General features: G+C 42.4%; 1 protein-coding gene across 4 annotated transcripts in view; it reads left to right on the top strand.

Annotated features, from left to right (window-relative positions):
* Nucleotides 1-494: 494 nt before the first annotated feature.
* The window catches only part of smoc2 (SPARC related modular calcium binding 2), a 59861-nt gene continuing 39401 nt past the window's right edge, over nucleotides 495-20954 (top strand). For 2 of the 4 annotated variants that reach the window (XM_046359179.1, XM_046359181.1), the window contains exon 1: nucleotides 496-1152. In XM_046359179.1, the coding sequence (XP_046215135.1) occupies nucleotides 1078-1152 (75 nt within the window). In that variant the 5' untranslated portion in view covers nucleotides 496-1077. Of the gene's footprint in view, nucleotides 1153-20954 lie in introns of all 4 variants that reach the window. The other 2 variants (XM_046359182.1, XM_046359180.1) reach the window with 2 other exon arrangements.

Raw genomic sequence — 20954 nt, forward strand, 5'->3', positions numbered from 1 at the left:
TATAAACCCTAACCTTCACACCCTAACCCCTAGCCTAGCTAACATTAGCCATTATTCGTAATATATCATACGTTTTGCGAATTTGTAACATATTGTACATTTCGAAAATGTGTAACATATTGTATGTTTTGCAAATTCGTAACATTAATACAAATTGTAATTTGTAACATGTACTAAATGGGTGTCTCGGATTTACATACAGAATAATACAAATGCTCTGAGACCATGCTGGGCAGCCTGACCATCTTTTATTTGAGGTGTCAGAGCATCAAAGGGGTTTTCCATTCCTTTCGACATGTGGACCTATCCATATCCCTATCTTTTGCGTGTGCGTTAGAGTAGAGAGAGAAAGAGAGAGAAAGAGAGAGAGATTGAGTTTTCAAGAGGGAGTTGAAGACTGTACACGCGACTCAATATATATTCTGTCCTCTTTCATTACCTTTCATACGCATGCGCTAGTCGCTACTCTACACTCACTACGCCTTTACGCAGTCTGGTCCTCTCTTTACTGAGCGAGGCTCATAACACAGCAGAGGACAAAAGAGAAAAGGATTCCCTGTTGTGGTTTAGGGGAAAAAAAGAAAAAGAGGGAGAAAGAAAGAAAATAGAACTTTGTTTGCCTTAGCTACCAGCAGCAGAAAGATAACTTCAAAACGTATAGGCTACCAAGGAACTGCCTGCATCCGATAAGGGATCTAGTCCACATACGAGGAGAGGGGGGGGTGTGGAGAAAAGTCGAGAGAGAGACAGAGTGTGTGTGTGAGAGAGAGAGAGAGCACCGAAGGAGGGAAAAGGGTCAGGACACAAGGGGCATTTCGCACTGCGAGAAATAAGGATAATATCAGAAGGTTGCAGAAGTAACGGAATTGGCAGAGATAAAAACGTGTGATAAAATAAACGTCTGCCCCACAACTTCTTCACAAAGTCAATTGAAAGGAGTACCTTGGTAATTGAATTGTGCGCATTTTCTCAAGAAAAGTATTTGGATACTTAGGACACAGTTGGTTTTGCTGAAGCCGAGACAGTAGGCTGGAGGCTTCACTTTGTGCGTAATTTTCATTGAGAGCCACCATCAGGATGCGCGTCTGCCTGCTCTTGGTCCTTCTCTGCCTCCTTTGCGCCGGGCACGCTCAGAAGTTCTCCGCTCTTACGGTAGGATACTATAGTATACTTCTGCCAGAATACTCTGACTTTTTGCAGTCGAGCATTTGTCATACTTGTGTATTGGTTTATTTGGGATATAGCCTTCTTACGCGCAGAATGCACGCTTGGAGCAATGGCTTTATGTGATGGCAATTAAGAAAATAACGTTTTTTCACCAGTTTACGAGCCGCGAAGGATAACATATGGTTCGGATTCTCCACTTGCATATTTTTGAATCCATGAACATAGCCTATTGATTTAAGTGTTGTTTTATCTGGAACTAGATATTTTCTATCTTTTTTCATTTTTGTATTTCTTTATTTAGGCCTGTTAATATATATATTTATTTATATGTAATCTTTTTTAATATTTCTATTTCTATTCTTTTAATATATATTTTTTTAACTTAAATGATAGGACCATTCATGTAAGGTCCCTCTTTGATGTAAGGTCCCTCTTAATTTCCGTGCCAAATCATGTCCAAATCATCATCCTAAAGTATGACAAAAATGACTGTGTAACTCAATGAAGTAACTTGTAGATAACTTGGACATGATTTGGAAAATTCTAGTTTAGGTACTATTGACTTGCATTGGATTGATTAAATCAATCAACTTACCTTGTTTCGTTAGATTAAGTTAGATCATGTAGATGAGACAGATAACATGTTTAGTTGAGCAAAGGAGGAACAAACTACATTGTAATAATAGTTATTTTTGATACGAAAGAAGATTAGCTGTGTGTTTGATTACGCTAAATAAGTGAACATTGCATATTGTATATACATTAAAACATAGTGTGGTGGTGGTTTTGATTATTATTTTTTTTTTTTACCAGAGCAGTGTTCTTAAGCTTTATGAATGTTAGAGGTACACCAAATATTGACTTGTCCACATGAGTCCATCATTCTAAAATCCGTTTTAGTGAAAAATATCTGGGTATAAGAGTCCATTGTGAAAGCTAGATGTACTGCTAACACCTATAGCTAATTTAATGTAATGACTTTCAAAGGTCTGAAATAATTTAGAGAATACTTCAGTTTAGCCTTATTGAATCTTTGGGTGAATTTTGTCTTGTAACAATTGCATTTTTCAAAGCATTTTTTGTGCAAACGCTGCTCCTTCGTGGAACTCCATGTCAGCGAAGTCTTTCGTCCTTGCGCGCCTGTGCGCTCTCATTGCGAGTGTAAACACATTGGCTAGGGAATAGCTGGCTGGTTGCTTGGCGGGGAAACTCGTTTAAACCTGTTTGAAGGATGATATAAAGTATGTAGGCTAAAAACAGCCTCATAGTCTTGTAGCCTTATTATAGTGATATTTCGCATGTGCTGCATTCGTTGCCTTTTAGATAGAATAAATAAAACAGGGTTGAACTAAGTTGAAAAATGTCATCCATAAAAAAATATAAAAAACATGCACATATTCAATATAAGAAACAGACAAACTGAAAGAACATTTATTTTAACCTTGTATTAATTAATTTTCTTTCAGTATGCTCCATAGAATCTAATTATTAATATAATAAAACTAGGCCTATGATATTTTCTTGAAAATGAGGCCTATAGCCTACTCAAACATGATAATTGGCTTTATTTAGCAAGGCACTGTGCAGATTCATTCATATTCAGCACATCATGATTCGTTTTTTAGGATAGGCTAATGATTAGAGATTCTGTACCGCTTTTTGTCAACAGCACACCAAATATTTTCATCGATTTGAGGAATATTAGGCTATAGTGACGTCACCAATAGCCTATGTAAAATTTGTATCAATAGGCTACCTGTTGCATTTTTGAGATATGAAAAGGAAACAGAAATGTGACTGACCTACACTGTACAGGTAGGAAAGTGTCCAGACAATTGTGAGCTGATTGACCATTAGGCTAGGTGTGAATGTTCTGAAGCTTAAAATTCTAATCCATCATGAATACAACAGAAACCCAATCGACCCCTTATGAGCCATCAGCGGGACAAAAGTATTGCTCAGTCAATGAGGTGGTTCGCTAAAAATGTCAGCACCATTTTATCAAATGTTCATGTTGATATTTTACAGTTTTCATGGGCATACAAATCCAAAATGATGTATGCTATTGCAAAATCGAATGCTTCTTACCGAGTCACCAACTTGCGTTGTACTTCAATATGCATAGGCCAATAGGACTACTTGTTGGAGGCTCATTTGGAATCCAGGTGTTTAGTTAAGCCTAGTGATATTGTCAACCATCATCAGCTCATCCAGATTTTTTTTCTTCTGAATGAGAGTCAGATGTTGGGATATAGCATGGGGTGCTAGTTCGCCGCGCCTATGAAGACTGTTGCGATCAATGTTGGATTCCATCCAATACCCCTACATTTATGTTGATTATCTGCTATTGTCAGATTGATTTACAGCAGGGTCTAGAAGATTTAACAGAGAAAGCATCAAGGTCTAGGCTACTGTACCCAATTGCGTAGGATGGGCTGTATACTTTATCATAGAGGCTATTGTTACTTTGTGTCTATAAAATCACAATGTTTCCATTTCTATTTTCATGTGACAAAGAGTCTTCTTTAAATTGAAACGACCTTAGCCCTGCCTTTTACCTGATCCAATATTTTTGCATGAACTGTTTATTGTCATACATTTGGTAGCCTATGCTACAAAATATAATATTCTGCCCATATGAACACATTTATTTTAGGCCACAGCCTAAGGAACAGCTACATGATTGAATGAAAAGCAGCAAACAGACACAACATTGTTTCAAATTCTTTAATAAAAGACACATAAACAGCTTGCTTCACAGCTTGCTTCACAGTTTCCTCGCCACATAGGCCTACAAGGAAACTCAATGTATCTCGACGAGTTCTTGGGGATCTGTACGCAGCATTGTACCTTCCACCAAAAGTTTTGCTCCTCAAAAAGACACGTAAGAGGAATTTTTGTGTGCATGTATTCCGTCTGGCTAAGTGGCTTGACAGAATCTCTGGGTGCATTCTTTCTGCCAAGCAGTGGCAACTGGGCGCATGTACTCTGTCTGACCTGATAGAATCTCTAGGTGCCATCTCCCTGGGTTTGTAGGGTCTGACAGCTCCAGATGGTAGGAGTGGAGTGATTATCTCTGCTGGCATGTCTCTGTGATGCTGATGTGCCTGTTAGCAGCCTGCTCATTGCTCCAGTGCCTGGCTTGCCCAGTGATCCTCTCCCGTTTTGTTGTGCTAGTCACCCAGACAGCAAGCTAGAAGCCAAATATGCAAACATGACTGCATCCAACATCCAACAGCACTGATGACAATGCACTCTTTGGGGATGGGGTCCATGCCTCTCTGCTTTGACTGCCTTACCAGTGCATTTACATTCACAAAGCACTTGTCATTGTTACCACAGGCGAAGCACAGGCCAATGTCAGTTCATCCCCCTCTAGATCTGAGTAATGGTCTGAAGCACCATGCACACAAGGCTTCTGGTGAACTCTAAAAACAACCTAATTGCTGTCCCCTCTTAGAGTGTAATGTTGACATGTTCATTGCATCATAACCCAGTAGGGGAAACCCAACAACACTACAGTGCCCATTCCATATTACCCATCAGCCCTTGCATGCTTATGAAGAAAAGAGAGGCAAGAGCACATTTTTGGGTGGATGGAGTTTTTTTTAACGACCGTAATCATGTGTGCTCACAGTGCTCATCTCTGCTCACTTCTGCTCAGGTAGGAATAATAGAAAGTTGTAGAGACTGGAGGCCGAAGTGGCTGTAGAGGAATGCGCAGTGTCAGAGTCTTGCCTCTGTGATTTAGAGGTTGATGTGGCAGCCACCGCCCTTAGTGCCACTATTTATGGGCTGTGCGAGGATGCCTTAATATCCAATGGGAAACAAATGGCCATGGGTTGTTAACCTGGAGGTGAGGGGTCAGAGAAGCTCTCTCCTCTGCCTGCACATGGCATTTTGGAATGTGGGAGGAAGCATTGCATTGTGCAGATGCACCTCTCGCTCTGCAATCTCACACACACTGTGATATACAGTTGAAGTCAAAAGTTTACATACACTTAGGTTGGAGTCATTAAAACTCATTTTTCAACCACTCCACAAATTTCTTGTTAACAACTACAGCTTTGGCAAGTCTGTTAGGACATCTACTTTCTGCATGACACAAGTCATTTTTTCAACAATTGTTCATAGGCAGATTATTTCACTTATAATTCACTGTATCACAATTAAAGTGGGTCAGAAGTTTACATACACTATGATGACTGTGTCTTTAAACAGCTTGGAAAATTCCAGAAAATGTTGTCATGGCTTTAGAAGCTTCTGATAGGCTAAGTGACATCATTAGAGTCATTTGGAGGTGTACCTGTGGATGTATTTTAAGGCCGACCTTCAAATGCAGTGCCTCTTTGCTTGACATCACAGGAAAATCAAAATAAATCAGCCAAGACCTCAAAAAAAGTATGGACCTCCACATGTTTGGTTCATCATTGAGAGCAATTTCCAAAAGTCTGAAGGTAATAAAAAATTCAAAAGGCATTCGCACATCTGAGCAATCTTTTTTGCAGGTGCATGGCAACAGTTAAACCAGATGAAGGAAACAGGAAACTGTACACTGCTCTTGATAGTATCACTGATATGAATAAGCTTACTTATTGGTCTCACGGCTTTCGTCAGAGCTTTTGTGATTTAAAACAATTAGCACCGTTATGTAGACCTAGCCCTAACCACATTCATTCTACATGTCGAAAGGGGTTGGAGGCAAAGGAAAAACACATAAGTGCTACCAAATATAAAAGCCTGAAGGTACCATGTTCATCTGGACAAACAATAGTACGCAACTATGCGACAACACCATGGGACAACGCAGCGGTCATACTGCTCAGGAAAGAGCAGTATGTCTCCTAGAGATGAACGTACTTTGGTGTGAAAAGTGCAAATCAATCCCAGACAACAGCAAAGGACCTTGTGAAAATGCTGGAGGAAACAGGTACAAAGGTATCTATATTCACAGTAAAACAAGTCCTATATTGACATAGCCTGAAAGGCCGCTCAGCAAGGAATAAGCCACTGCTCAAAACCGCCATAAAAAAGCCAGACTATGGTTTACAACTGCACATGGGGACAAAGATTGTACTTTTTGGAGAAATGTCCTCTGGTCTGATGAAACAAAAATAGAACTGTTTGGCCATAAGGACCATTGTTTTGTTTGGAAGAAAAAGGGGGAGGCTTGCAAGCCAAAGAACACCATCCCAACCGTGAAGCACGGGGGTGGCAGCATCATGTTGTGGGGGTGCTTTGCTGCAGGAGGCACTGGTGCACTTCACAAAATAGATGGCATCATGAGGGAGGAAAATTACGTGGATATATTGATGCAACATCTCAAGACATCAGTCAGGAAGTAAAAGCTTGGTTGCAAATGGATCTTCCAATTGGACAATGACCCCAAGCATACTTCCAAAGTTGTGGCAAAATGGCTTAAGGGCAACAAAGTCAAGGTATTGGAGTGGTCATCACAAAGCCCTAACATCAATCCTATAGATGATTTGTGGGCAGAACTGAAAAAACATGTGCGAGCAAGGAGGCCTGCAAACCTGAATAAGTTACTCTAGCTCTGTCTGGAGGATGGGCCAAAATTCACCCAACTTATTGTGGGAAGCTTGTGGAAGGCTACCGGAAACGTTTGACCCAAGTTAAAGAATTTAAAGGCAATTCTACCAAATACTAATTGAGTGTATGTAAACATCTGACCCACTGGGAATGTAATGAAATAAATAATAGCTGAAAGAAATAATTATCATTACTTTTATTGTGACATTTCACATTCTTAAAATAAAGTGCTGATCCTAACTGAACTAAGACAGGGAATTATTACTAGGATTAAATGTCAGGAATTGTGAAAACTGAGTTTAAATATAGTTGGCTAAGGTACATGTAAACTTACGTCATCAACTGTTCGCAGAGACTAGCTGTCCACAAACACATACACACACACTGATATATGTGCACTCTGTCCTTGTGGAGGCAGAGGGATGGAGCAGTGTTTGGTGTGAGTGTTCTCAGCGTTGAGGTAAAAAGTGTTGTGAGTGTTATATCTGACTTTTGATTCTAATGGAGTTAACACCAGTGGGATTGAAATTGACGCCACCTGCGGTGAATAAATGAAGTGGGGTTTTTGTTACTCCACTGTGTTGAGGTACTTTTTCTGTCAGAGTGCAAAAAAACATGGAAGTGGCCTATTTACCAGTATCCCTTGCTGCAGGTTGCTATTTGTAATGGTTTGTTTTAAATTCTATGTTTCTGCATGCATATTGATTGATTAATTGTTCTTATACTACCCAACGATAACACATTTTTCTTAACTTATCCGATCTGTAAGTGGTTGGACTTATTGCATCTGTTATTGAGATGGTTGTTCCAGTGTAGATGGTTTAGGTAGTCTCATTTATCCCTTACAAGTTTTTCAGACCACTGTGTTAGGGTAAAACTAGGCTGTCGAAGTATGATATTGTCAAAAAAAGTAATATATTGTCATAAATAATTAAATCTTTATGATAAAATATTCACTTAGCCACTCACTTGCTGAAGGTTGCAGGACTGAAAGCTGTGAAATGCAACAATAATGTTTCTGTCACTAGCAAACACGTAATGTGTACTACAATTACCTCTAAAATTAACTTGAAAGGAACCCTGGGAAATAAATATGTAAATAGGCCTTTACACCCTACAGTGTTAAAACAACACCCCAGAATGAGTTACTGTAACTCCACAGGTATTCATTGCTTACCACAGAAAAATTTGGTAACTATTTGCATGAGCTTTCAGAGATCATATCTTATTATTTAACATTGTTTTAGGTTTTTGATTATCAGGCATTTTATCCCACTTTCACAGCCATTGTTGTGCACTGTGCTCAATCCACTAACAGTAGCCTAAGTGTGTCACGACTTCCGCTTGTTCGGGCGGCGTTCGGCGGTCGACGTCACCGGCTTTCTAGCCACCGCTGATCCACTTTTCATTTTCCATTTGTTCTGTCTTTGTCTTATCACACCTGGATTCACTCAAACAATTACTTGTTTATTATTTAACCCTCTGTTCCCCATGTTGTATTTGTGAGTGATTGTTTATTGTTATTGTCAGGCGCTGCACTTTTGTTTTAGACCGTGTTTTGCCACTAGTATGTGTTATGTGCTGTCATTTGGTAACCGGTATTAAAGTGAGCCTTTTTATTTTACTCCGCTCTCTTGCACTTGACTTCGCCTCCCATATACACGCCAACACTCTTGGGGTGTTAGTTTTTCAACACTTTGAAAATTATTATTTTAACAACCTTTCTGTCAGTTACATTTACACACTAAGAAAGTATTACAATTAACACTGTGGTTGTTAAAATTTTGAACTCAAATTTGCTGTGTGGGCACGGTGCAGGTGCATGCTCGGGATATGACTATAACAATGAGACAACTTCTACCATGTAGTAAACTATTGCAACACAAAAAATTCCCTGGTATGCATATATAATCTACTGTACTCAAGTTGGTGGCTGAGTCTCAGAATTACACTTTATTGGTGAACCGTCCTAATAGGACCCTTAGAAAACATAACTGATATTGTATTTAGGCTATATTTGGTCACACAAACAATAACTAATTCATTAAATTAAGCCTTCATAAACCCTTTATAAGGCCTACATAGATGCTTCACATGGTTAATACATGTAAAGAACTTTGTGAGACAATAGATATAACATGGAATGTTGTGGTGTTAGGTTGTGGTCTGGTGAGACATAGTGGCTTTAATGTTTTGCCTCAGGAGAAATTGATTAACCAGAAGACGTTTGGAGTTCCCTTTAAGTTAGTCAACTTCGGTAAAATACTATGGGGAGTCGCACACTCTCGAAATATGCACCTCGCTGGAAGCCCCGCCTTCCACAGGTGATAAAGCTTGAGGCTCGAATTCATTCCTTCAATTAATATGTTCTTCACCTCGGTGTGAAACGGAACGATTCACTTTACTAAAAAACAATTGTAACACGAAACTGTCTTACATTGTGTCAACTTAACTGTCCCTTAGTGGTAGAGCATACTATCAATAACTTTGTGTGCTGAATTTGGCATGGTTCTCATAAGTTTCCTAATCACAAACAATTAGTTATTCTTTGAATAGTTTGGCCTGGCTATAGCAGTAAGTAAGATGGCTAACGCGTCCGAAACAACTAAGCTAACAAGCCAGTTCGGGTTTGCGACCATGCACAAATTAATTAAAAGATACTCACGTTTGTTGTCTTGTATGTCTTGTCTCGATGAAGGCTCAAGGTCCCACCTCTGTGATTCGGTCCTAAGTAGATTTTTGAGATCAGGCTAGCTAACAAGCGCTGCATAGCATGCTAGCCATGTTAGCTAACTTGCAGAGGCGAGCTAGCTACTGTCATCTATTCCGGCTTCCTAACGGTGGAATTGCTTGGGTAGCTCTCTTATTTAGTATACATAGCTAGCGTTCAGTTTCTTGGTTATTCTAAACGGATTGTGCTGCGGTCAAAGAGGCTAGCTAGACTAGAAGCCTCATCATGGTTAAAGTTGGTTAGCGTGCATAACTTCTGGCAAATTAAGCTTACTAGCTTTCCCTCAGCATTAAGGCAATCACATTCCTATTTCCAATTCCTGGAGTTGGAGGGAGTGGAGGAAGTGGGCTTGCGGGCACCTCCGATGAGAAAGCAGACTCCGAGCACTTGACTCGGGAAATCCTCGGAGCGAGGGACCTTAGCACAGGTCTGAGTGACTGGTGAGCCCCTGCACAAAAAAAACATTACTGTGACATCAGTGCCTCCACATATGGTTACGGCCAAACCCAAACAGGGTGCTACGTCAACCATTGCCGTAGCCCCTGTGTCCATAAGGGGCCGGGCTTTTTCCAGCTTATACAGTCTCATGGAAACACAACTTAGTTTACAGCTTGTCTGTTTTTAAAGCCCCCTGATACCCCCCCATTCCTTGGTGTTCACCTGGTTCAAAGGGTATATCAATCTCCCAGGGTGGGAGAAATAAATTGGGAGATTCGCTCTCTGTCCACAAGGGGGCACTCTCCCCCATAGGTGGCTCATTACTGGGATTAATAGCTGATTCGTGCCTGTAGCTCACTAGTCCCTATTAGGTGCTTAGTGATACAGGTAATGGGTTTTATAGGCGATTGGTTTGATTCCTGTGAATTAAATTAGCTTTTTCAGAGCCGTATGTCCCTTTTCCAGGTGGGTTACAAGGTGATGTGACAATGGTACCTATGACTGGTGGGTATGATAACCTTCAGTGCTGGGTGCCAGCCGGTTACCGGGACGCCACTTACCGCCTAAAACGAGGGGCACTGCCAATCGGAGTACGTCACGGATTGCTGGTGCCCCAAAACCCAGAGTGGACTGGGCTTCAGGCAAACCTCAGTGCATGAACACAGTTGTCAACCTAAAGTTCCACAGTGTTCATGGGTGACAAAAGGGTTGTGTCTCCCACATGTGGGTGTAATGAAAAGTGTCCCTTCTCCACATTCAAACACATGTGGTCAAGTGGTGGAAAGGGAAAAATAACCAATCTCTCCCAGTCCACAAGGTGGTGTCCCGCCCCTTCAGACGGGACTTGACGGGAGGCTCACTGTCTGCTCCAATCAATTAGCGCCCATGTGCAATATTTCTGTGGATCATGCGAACAGGAACATTGGGGTACAGGCTACAATTTTCTACGGCGTCATCACGTCCACTGTTCCCGAGGCCTTCGTGCCAATATTGAGGGACCATATGTTGTTCCACACCCCTGGGTGTTTGCCCAGATATGGGAGAGGTTTGGCAGGGCCGATGTAGATCTTTACGCATCACGAGAAAACGTGCAGTGTAGTCTACTTTTCTTGATGAGGGACCCGAGTGCCCCATTTGGAATGGACGCTCTGGTGCACCAGTGGCTTTGGACCCTCCTTTACGCGTTTCCGCCAGTGGTTCTGATTCAGCCCACGTTTTGAGAGAGTGCGCCGGAAGGGATTATCATTGATTTTTGTGTTTCCCCGTTGGTCCAGGCAGCCTTGGTTCGAGGAGATCATTTGCCCTTTAGGCGGGGACTCATGGTAACTCCTGTTGCGCAGTGACCTGTTGTCCCATGCGCATGGGTTTGGCATGCAAGGCTGGAGATTAGGTTCCTATGTGCCTGGCCCTTGATGGCCAGAGGTTTACCTCCGAATGTTATTGCTATCGTTCAATCCCCAAAGGCGTCCTCCACGAGAAGGCTGTATGAGGCAAGCGTTTGAGCTCTGGTGCCATGATAAAGGGCTTGTTACTTTTGATTGCTCTGTGAGGGACATCCTTATGTTCCTACAGGAGCTTTTTGAGCAGGAGCGGGCATTCTCCACCTTAAAGTGTACATGGCCTCTATTGCTATCTGGTAATTGATGGAGACACACCGGGGGCCTACCCCCTGGTTGTGTGGTTCCTGGACGGTGTACGTCGTATCAGACGTGTCTCTAAACCTATTTCGCCCACATGGTACTTGATGCTGGTTTTGGAGGCACTGTGTTCCCCTTTGAGCCTCTGGAGTCTGAAGATCCTCTTCTAAAGAACCTCCTTGCTCATGGCTTTGGCATCGGCTAAACGTGTTGGGGACCTCCATGCTTTATCTGTATGCACTTCCTGTACTCAGTTCGTTCCGGGTGACTCTAAGGTGATGTTGTCCATTACATTTACATTTAAGTCATTTAGCAGACGCTCTTATCCAGAGCGACTTACAAATTGGTGCATTCACCTTATGACATCCAGTGGAACAGTCACTTTACAATAGTGCGTCTAAATCTTAAAGGGGGGGGGGGTGAGAAGGATTACTTTATCCTATCCTAGGTATTCCTTAAAGAGGTGGGGTTTCAGGTGTCTCAGGTGTCTCCGGAAGGTGGTGGGCCCATAGCTCATGACTATGAGCTATGGGCCCAGTTGCATAAAACATCTTAAGTTTAATTTTCCCTTTATCTTTTCCCTTAAAGTTTCCTTTAACTTTTAAGGGGAACTGCACCCGCTGATTTGGCCTCATGTTTTAGCTTGCTCCTCAAGAAATGCTAGTGGCCATGACAGAAGCCAAAGGTGAGTTGGCTTGTGGGTGTGGTTCGATGTGAGTGCTTCTTGGGTGTGCCTTTGCCACCACCAAGACACACCCATCTGTCAGCAGGCCGCAGCTGTTTCCCTCAACTTAATCACAACAAACTAACTTCATTCAGGTTGAGTTCAATAGCTTTGAATAGGTCAGTAGCCTACAGAGTAATATGAGAAGGATGCATTTGCTGAATTTATGTAGATAATCTAAGCAAAGTGTTTTGATAACTTTCAAATGTAGTAACAGGTCCATATATAATAAACAAGCCTTTACGTAATACCGTAGAAGCAGTGTTCTACTAATATAACAATGTCCACCTTTCACCTTTCATCTTTCATTGCCATTCACAGCATTCTGTCTGGTGGTAATGGGGCTACCTTGGCAAACGTGTCAGAGTGGTCATACCTCTCTGACAAACGTGTCAGAGTGTGGTGTCCCATATACAACAAGAGTTCCCTGATCCTGGTGCAGAATACACAGGGTTTCTCCCTCCCGATATTGACTGATACCACTCAATTCAATAATAATAAAGACAATACAAGTAAAAGTTGTGTCTAGTAAAAATGTTATGCCGATTGCCAGGTCTCTCCCCATTCAGAGACACCAGTATCAAGCCTGTCTTTCAAGTCTCCATGTGCTGGCTCCATACATGTTTCTGTGAATACACACACATAGTGTATGTGTTTTATTAGCAATGGCAGTTAGGATAGGAAATAGAGTATCTGACAAACAAACAAGTACTATGTTAATACCCTCTTGATTCTAGCCATCCCGGATCCGGGATCGTGAATACAGCCTCAAGCTCATTACCATAATGCAACGTTAACTATTCATGAAAATCGCAAATTAAATTAAATAAATATATTTGCTCTCAAGCTTAGCCTTTTTGTTAACAACACTGTCATCTCAGATTTTCAAAATATGCTTTTGAACCATAGCTAAACAAGCATTTGTGTAAGAGTATTGATAGCCTAGCCATGCAACATTTTCACAAAAACAAGAAAAGCATTCAAATAAAATAATTTACCTTTGAAGAACCTCAGATGTTTTCAATGAGGAGACTCTCAGTTAGATAGCAAATGTTCAGTTTTTCCAAAAATATTATTTGTGAAGACAAATCGCTCCGTTTGGGTAAGAAAAAAACAGAACCCGAACTTTTTTCCAAATTAATAATATCCAAATCCATAATATCGACAGAAACATGTTGTTTAGAATCAATCCTCAAGGTGTTTTTCACATATCTATCGATGATAAATCAGTTTAGTTTCTCCTCTGAAGAAATGGAACGCTCATGGACCTAGAGATTACGCAATAATTTCGACGCAGGACACCTGGTAAATGTAGTCTCTTATGGTCAATCTTCCAATGATATGCCTACAAATACGTCACAATGCTGCAGACACCTTGGGGAAACGGCAGAAAGTGCAGGCTCATTCCTGGCGCATTCACAGCCATATAAGGAGACATTGGAACACAGCGCCTTCAGAATCTGGGGCTTTTCCTGTATGAACTTTAATCTTGGTTTCGCCTGTAGCATTAGTTCTGGGGCACTCACAGATAATATCTTTGCAGTTTTGGAGTTTTTTCTTTCCAAAGCTGTCAATTACATGCATAGTCGAGCATCTTTTCGTGACAAAATATCTTGTTTAAAACGGGAACATTTTTTTATCCAAAAATTAAAAGAGCGCCGCCTATCTCGAAGAAGTTAATGATTGAACAGGTCAGATAAAACCTACCCAACTATAGTCTTCCCATCAAATGACTGAGGCTGCCATCTGGAAAAAGCATCTCCAGTCCATCTGCAATAGGCAGAGTTGAGGCAGATTTCATCAGTGACACATGGAATGAAAATAGTATTACTGTTACTGGACATTTGTGCTGTACTGTATTATTAGTAATCACCTCATTGTGAATGTGTTGAGTTGATGTGTTGAGTGCCTTGTCAGACTAAACCTACCTAATTCTGTTCTCCCCATTGACGACCATTGGTGAGCAGGCCAGAGGTGAGTTCTTTGCCAGAGCCCCATTGATGGGCATAGCAGTGTAGATCAGCTCCTGGCCACTCATCAAAGATACTGTTCAGTACTGCTGAGTGATTAACCAACATATACTTTTTTCGGGCTATTAAACAAGTCATTGACCGTCGTCAAGTTCAGTTACATGAATTCCATTACGTTTTTTTATTTTGTGAACCCAGTGCACTGTTAATCTAGAGAGGAAATCAAATCATTCACAAAATAAATCAAATTAAGTACTATTTGGGATGCTGGGTTGAAGGGAGATATAGTTTTAATTGAGCAAATATTCAACCTCGTTCAGCGAAGAAACATGGTAATTAACTACAATTACCTTTTTTTTTTTTTACTATTGCGCCATTTTTCCCCAGCTTAGATGGATCAGAGAGTAAGAGGCGAAGTGAGAGGTTTCACTCTTGCCAAAATCTGTCCAAAACAAGCCCAATGCATTTCTGTGGCCTTATTTTGGACCTACGATTGTAACCTGCCTTCCCACCTCTATGACTCCGATTGCTAGGGCAGAGACATGGGCATCTTGTCATATACAGTATGCATATTTCTGGATGGATACACTTTTACGGCTGCTACGTTAGGTTAGATACACACAGACCACATAGAGCGCATGAGAGAGGAATGTACACAACACAAGAGGAGAGGGATAGAGACAGTTCGTGAAAGTATGCCTTATCTACTTTGAAGAACAAGTAAAATTATTTAATCAGACAGCTCTGCAGGCTAGCTAAATAAGATGACTAAAAACAGTACAGCATGGGTAGGACATCATTTTCGATGGCCTGGCTGGCTGACTGCAATTGCTTGAGTAGAGATGAGATGATTACTTTATGAAATGAAAAATAATAAACTAATCAAATAAAAACTAAGTAATATACACAACTGAAATATTTTCAATTCAATATTTTGTTTAATATTCAATATTCAATATATTTGGCTTTAGAATTTCCATTAAAAAGCTTGGAAATCATTGTAAAGTCATAATTTCATAAGGCATTTGACGTTATTTGACACACACAAACACACAAAGCACTTATTACATTATCAATGGTGGTTATGATTAGCCTGTGATACTATCAAGAGCAGTGTGCGGTTTCCTCCTTTTCTCTCATTGTATTCAACTGTTACCATGCACCTGCAAAAAAGACAGCTCAGATGTGCGAGTGCATTTGGAAATTTTGTTTCTGATTAGCCTGATGAAACCAACCTGATCTATGCTTTCACTTTTCTATTTCACTTCAGATATATCATGCCCTGGACATTATACAGTGGCTTGCGAAAGTATTCACCCCCTTGGCATTTTTCCTATTTTGTTGTCTAACAACCTGGAATAAAAAGTTGGGAAAAAAGTTTGTATCATTTAATTTACACAACATGCCTACCACTTTGAAGATGCAATATATATTTGTTATTGTTAAACAAACAAGAAATAAGACAGAAACACAGAAAACTTGAGTGTGCATAACTATTCACCCCCTAAAGTCAATACTTTGTAGAGAGCCACCTTTTGCTGCAATTATAGCTGCAAGTCACTTGGGGTATGTCTCTATAAGCTTGGCACATCGAGCCACTGGAATTTTTGCCCATTCTTCAAGGTGAAACTGCTCCAGCTGTGCAGCAATCTTTAAGTCATACCACAGATTCTCAATTGGATTGAGGTCTGGGCTTTGACTAGGCCATTCCAAGACGTTTAAATGTTTCCCCTTACACCACTCTAGTGTAGCTTTAGCAGTATGCTTAGGGTCATTGTCCTGCTGGAAGGTGAACCTCTGTCCCAGTTTCAAATCTCTGGAAGACAAACAGGTTTCCCTCAATAATTTCCATGTATTTAACGCCATCCATCATTCCTTCTATTGTGACCAGTGTCCCAGTCCCTGCCGATGAAAAACATAGTCACAGCATGGTGCTGCCACTACCATGCTTCACTGTGGGGATGGCGTTCTTGGGGTGATGGAGGGGTATTGGGTTTGCGCCAGACATAGTGTTTTCCTTAATGGCCAAAAAGCTACATTTTAGTCTCATCTGACCAGAATACCTTCTTTCATATGTTTGGGGGGTCTCCAACATGCCTTTTGGCAATTTCTTTAAGAATGGCTTTTTTTTCTGGCCAGCTCTGTGGAGTGTACTGCTTAAAGTGGTCCTATGGACAGATACTCCAATCTCTGCTATGGAACTTTGCAGCTCCTTCAGGGTTATCTTTAGTCTCTTTGTTGCCTCTCTGATTAATGCCCTCCTGCCTAGTCTGTGAGTTTCGGTGGGTGGCCCTCTCTTGGCAGGTTTGTTGTGGTGCCATATTCTTTACATTTTTTAATAATAGATTGAATGGTGCTCTGTGGGATGTTCAAAGTTTCGGATATGTTTATATACCTCAACCCTGATCTGTATGTCTCCAAAACTTTGTCCCTGGCCTGTTTGAGCTCCTTGGTCTTCATGGTGCCACTTGCTTGTTGGTGCCCCTTGCATAGTGGTGTTGCAGACTCTGGGGCCTTTCAGCACAGGTGTATATATACTGAGATCATGTGACACTTAAATAAGTTTTGTGCAATCTAACTAATTCTGTATTTTGAAGGTAATTGGTTGCACCATATCCTTTTAGGGGCTTCATAGCAAAGGGGTGAACACATATGCAATGTTTGTATAATAATTGTATATTTTATAAATTTTTGAAACAAGCTCTTTTTTTCATTTCACTTCACCAATTTGGACTATTTTGTGTTATGTCCATTACATTAAATCCAAGAAAAAAATCTAGTTAAATGACAGGTTGTAATGCAACAAAATAGGAAAAACACCAAGGGGGATGAATACTTTTGCAAGGCACTGTATGCATCTAAGAAGTAGAAAACAAGAAACAAATGTCAGTTACATAAATCATGATTCATAATTGGGTTATCAAATGTGTCAAAGCAATGAAGTGGGTCACCTTCTGTATTTGTACAAATGATGAGCCTTTGAAAGCTGTTGCCGCTGACGGGTGAAGGTTAATGGCCGGATACTTGCCAACATGTGGCTGACTGACATTTACTCCGAGGTGCTGTCCTGTTGCACCCTCTACAACCACTGTGATTATTGTTATCTGACCATGCTGATCATCTATGAACGTTTGAACATCTTGGCCATGTTCTGTTATAATTTCCACCCAGCACAGCCAAAAGAGGACTGGCCACCCCTCAAAGCATGGTTTCTCTCTAGGTTTTCTCCTAGGTTCCGGCCTTTCTAGGGAGTTTTTCCTTGCCACCGTGCTTCTACATCTGCATTGCTTGCTGTTTGGCATTTTAGGCTGGTTTTCTGTACAGCACTTTGTGGCATCGGCTGATGTAAAAAGGGCTTTATAAATACATTTGATTGATTGATTGATTGATTGACTGTTCAATTTATAGGAATTCTCACAGCGAGGGCATGTCTGCATGATATTGATGAGGGCTCCCTTGCTGGTCTTTTCTATGCTGCATGTTCGGTTGCAAACTGGACATATCTCGATCAACTGCAGCAGGCAATTTTATGAGGTGTTGTTGACTGGGAGGGACTGTGACATGGTGATATATTAGACAGCCAAGTGGTAAATTGCATGTTGTTATAAAGAAAGGACAAGGCTTTTTGCTAATATACTTCAGAACCAAAATTACTGTACTTGTTGTATCTGCTTGGCTGGGTAATTGGCAAACTATTTTATCAAGACGGGTATTTTTGAATACAACTTTTTATATAACACACCTCACATGTCATTGTTGATGAAGTCGCCTGTGTCATCAGGGTAGTAACTCGGGTCACTGTCTGATGATGGCGTGTCTGTCCTTTTCATAGGAGTCAAGGGAGACTCTGGAATCAATGGCAATCACATTACCGGACATGTTATGATACCCACCTTTGCTCCTTCTGGTAGGTCCCGGGATGTATTCCTGACCAGGGGATCCATCTGACACCCAACTGTGCACTTTGTCTAACAGGAAAACAGTGTCAACAATTGTCATCATCCCTCAGTTATAAACATAGCTTGAGAAATAATGTAATCTCATTTGGAAGCTAATTCTATGCTTTACAGATGTAGACTGACTGGCTCCAGATTGTATTAGATAAACACGTTACATTATGTAACCAACTGTGACATCCGGGTGGAGGCGATGGAAATCCCTCAACAGTGACGGGTCTAAGACATGCAGGCCCCTCACTAGGCGTCTCGAGTCCAGAATGGCACGTATCCTGTACGCCGGGGACCCCTCGATGTCCAGAGGGGGCGGAGGGACCTCCGGCACCTCACCTTCCTGTTGGGGACAAGCTACCACCGGCCTGAGGAGAGACACATGAAAAGAGGGGTTAATACAAAAATAGGAAGGGAGTTGTAATCTATAACACACCTCGTTTATCCTCCTCAGGACTTTGAAGGGCCCCACACACTGCAGCCCCAGCTTCCGGCAGGGAAAGCAGAGGGGCAGGCTTGTTTGAGGGATTCCTGGACGGCTCTCCAGTTCTCCTTGGAGCGCTGCACCCACTCCTCCACCACAGGAGCCTCGGTCTGACTCGGATGACATGGTGCCAGAACCAGCTGGTAGCCCAACACACACTGAAATGGTGATAGGTTCATAGAAGACGGAGTGAGTTCTGGGCATACTCCGCCCATGGGACGTACCTAGACCACTCCCCTGGCCGGTCCTGGCAATACGACCGCAGAAACCTACCCACCTCCTGGTTTACTCTCTCCACCTGCCCATTACTCTCGGGGTGATAACCGGAGGTCAGGCTGACCGAGACCCCCAGACGCTCCATAAACGCCCTCCATACCCGAGACGTCAACTGGGGACCTCGATCAGAGATGATGTCCTCCGGCACACCATAGTGCCGGAAGACGTGGGTAAATAGTGCCTCCGCAGTCTGTAGGGCTGTAGGGAGACCGGGCAACGGGAGGAGACGGCAGGACTTAGAAAACCGATCCACAACAACCAGGACCGTAGTGTTCCCCTGAGACTGGCGAAGATCGGTCAGGGAATACACTGACAAGTGAAACCATGACCGTTGTGGAACGGGGAGGGGCTGTAACTTCCCTCTAGGAAGGTGCCTAGGAGCCTTACTCTGGGCGAACACCGAACAGGAAGAGACACAGAACCTAACGTCCCTAGCCAAGGTGGGCCACCAATCCCGCACTGTCCTCGCCACACCACGATAACCCGAAGAGGGTAGGGTGTGAGCCCACCGAATCAGTTGATCGCGAACACCAAGCGGCACGTACTTGCGACCAGTCGGACACTGAGGAAGTGCAGGTTTCACCCGTAATGCCCGCTTGATGTCCGAGTCCACCTCCCATACCACTGGTGCCACCAGCCTAGAGGCTGGAAGGATGGGAGTAGGATCGGTGGGCCGATCCTCCGTGTCATGGAGACGAGACAGCGCGTCGGCCTTCGTGTTCAGAGAGCCTGGTCTATAAGACAGATTCAGTCTCCTAGCTGCCACCGCTAAGAAGTCCCGGTCCCCCACATAGTTAGGCTCCGCCGGACCGAGCTTCCTCGAAAAGAAAGCGCAGGGGCGGAGTTTCGGTGGCGTACCAGAGCGCTGTGATAGCATGGCACCCACCCCAGCCTCGGACGCGTCCACCTCCACTATGAATGCTAAAGAGGGGTCTGGGTGCGCCAACACGGTGGCATCTGTGAATAGCGCCTTCAACCTATTGAAGGCTCTGTCAGCCTCTGCTGACCACCTCAAACGCACCCGCCCCCCCTTCAGCAGTGAGGTAATGGGAGCCGCTACCTGGCCAAAACCCCGGATAAACCTCCAGTAGTAATTGGCAAACCCTAAGAACCGCTGCACTTCCTTCACCGTGGTTGGAATCGGCCAATTACGCACGGCCTTAACGCGGTCACACGCCACCCAAACAGGAAGGGGAGCCACCTTCGGTAGGAGTCGTGACAAATGTTGCCATTTCTGTTACGAGAAAATAGTTTTTCAAAAATAGCTAGCAATGCTAATGTTAGCTAGCTAAAATACTGCATCTAAAGTCAATCTGGCGACATCATGACAAAAGGTTTTCCTACTTAATTATTTCCCTTCTTTTTAAATGTTATGTTTCCAAGCAAAATCCAAGTTGTATTGAGGTAGGCTAATATTAGCTAGCTAGCTGGCTAGAAAGTAATAGTTGAGAAAAAAGTAACTAAAAGCGACGTGTTTTATTATCTTCTAATTAATTTGTCTACTAAGATAAATGTGATTTCTTTGAGATGTTTAGTCAGTGAATCAGGCCGTATCCATGGCAACCAGACACTCTTTCTGCCACGCATGCCTTCAAACTACTGTAAAAACACTTAAGTATGCCACTTACCTAAAGAAACTGTTTGAGGGGCTCTATGCAACATCCTTAAACAATTCCCTTGGGTAAGGTCAAATTATTCCTTAAGGTAAACCCTTAAGAACACTTAAGATGTTTTATGCAACCGGGCCCAGGTCCTTAGCTTTGGGCTATTTCCCATCTCGCCGCCTCCTTTTGCTTCTGAAGAGCAACAGAGGTCACATTGCCCATTGTTTAAAGGGTTGACTGTAGGAGATATTTGTGCTGCGGCGAGTTGAGTATCACCACACATTTTTGTGAGGTTTTATTGCTTGGATGTCACTGCTCCCAGTATAGCCAACAGTGTCCTTAAGGCTTTGACAGGGGAAAATCAATAAGCAGCGCACCTTGTGTGCAATACCCAGACTGACGCATCTGGCTGGGTCAGGAGTGGGT

This window comes from Oncorhynchus gorbuscha, linkage group LG08 (assembly GCF_021184085.1).
Source record: "Oncorhynchus gorbuscha isolate QuinsamMale2020 ecotype Even-year linkage group LG08, OgorEven_v1.0, whole genome shotgun sequence".
In the NCBI taxonomy this organism is placed as follows: Eukaryota; Metazoa; Chordata; class Actinopteri; order Salmoniformes; family Salmonidae; genus Oncorhynchus; species Oncorhynchus gorbuscha.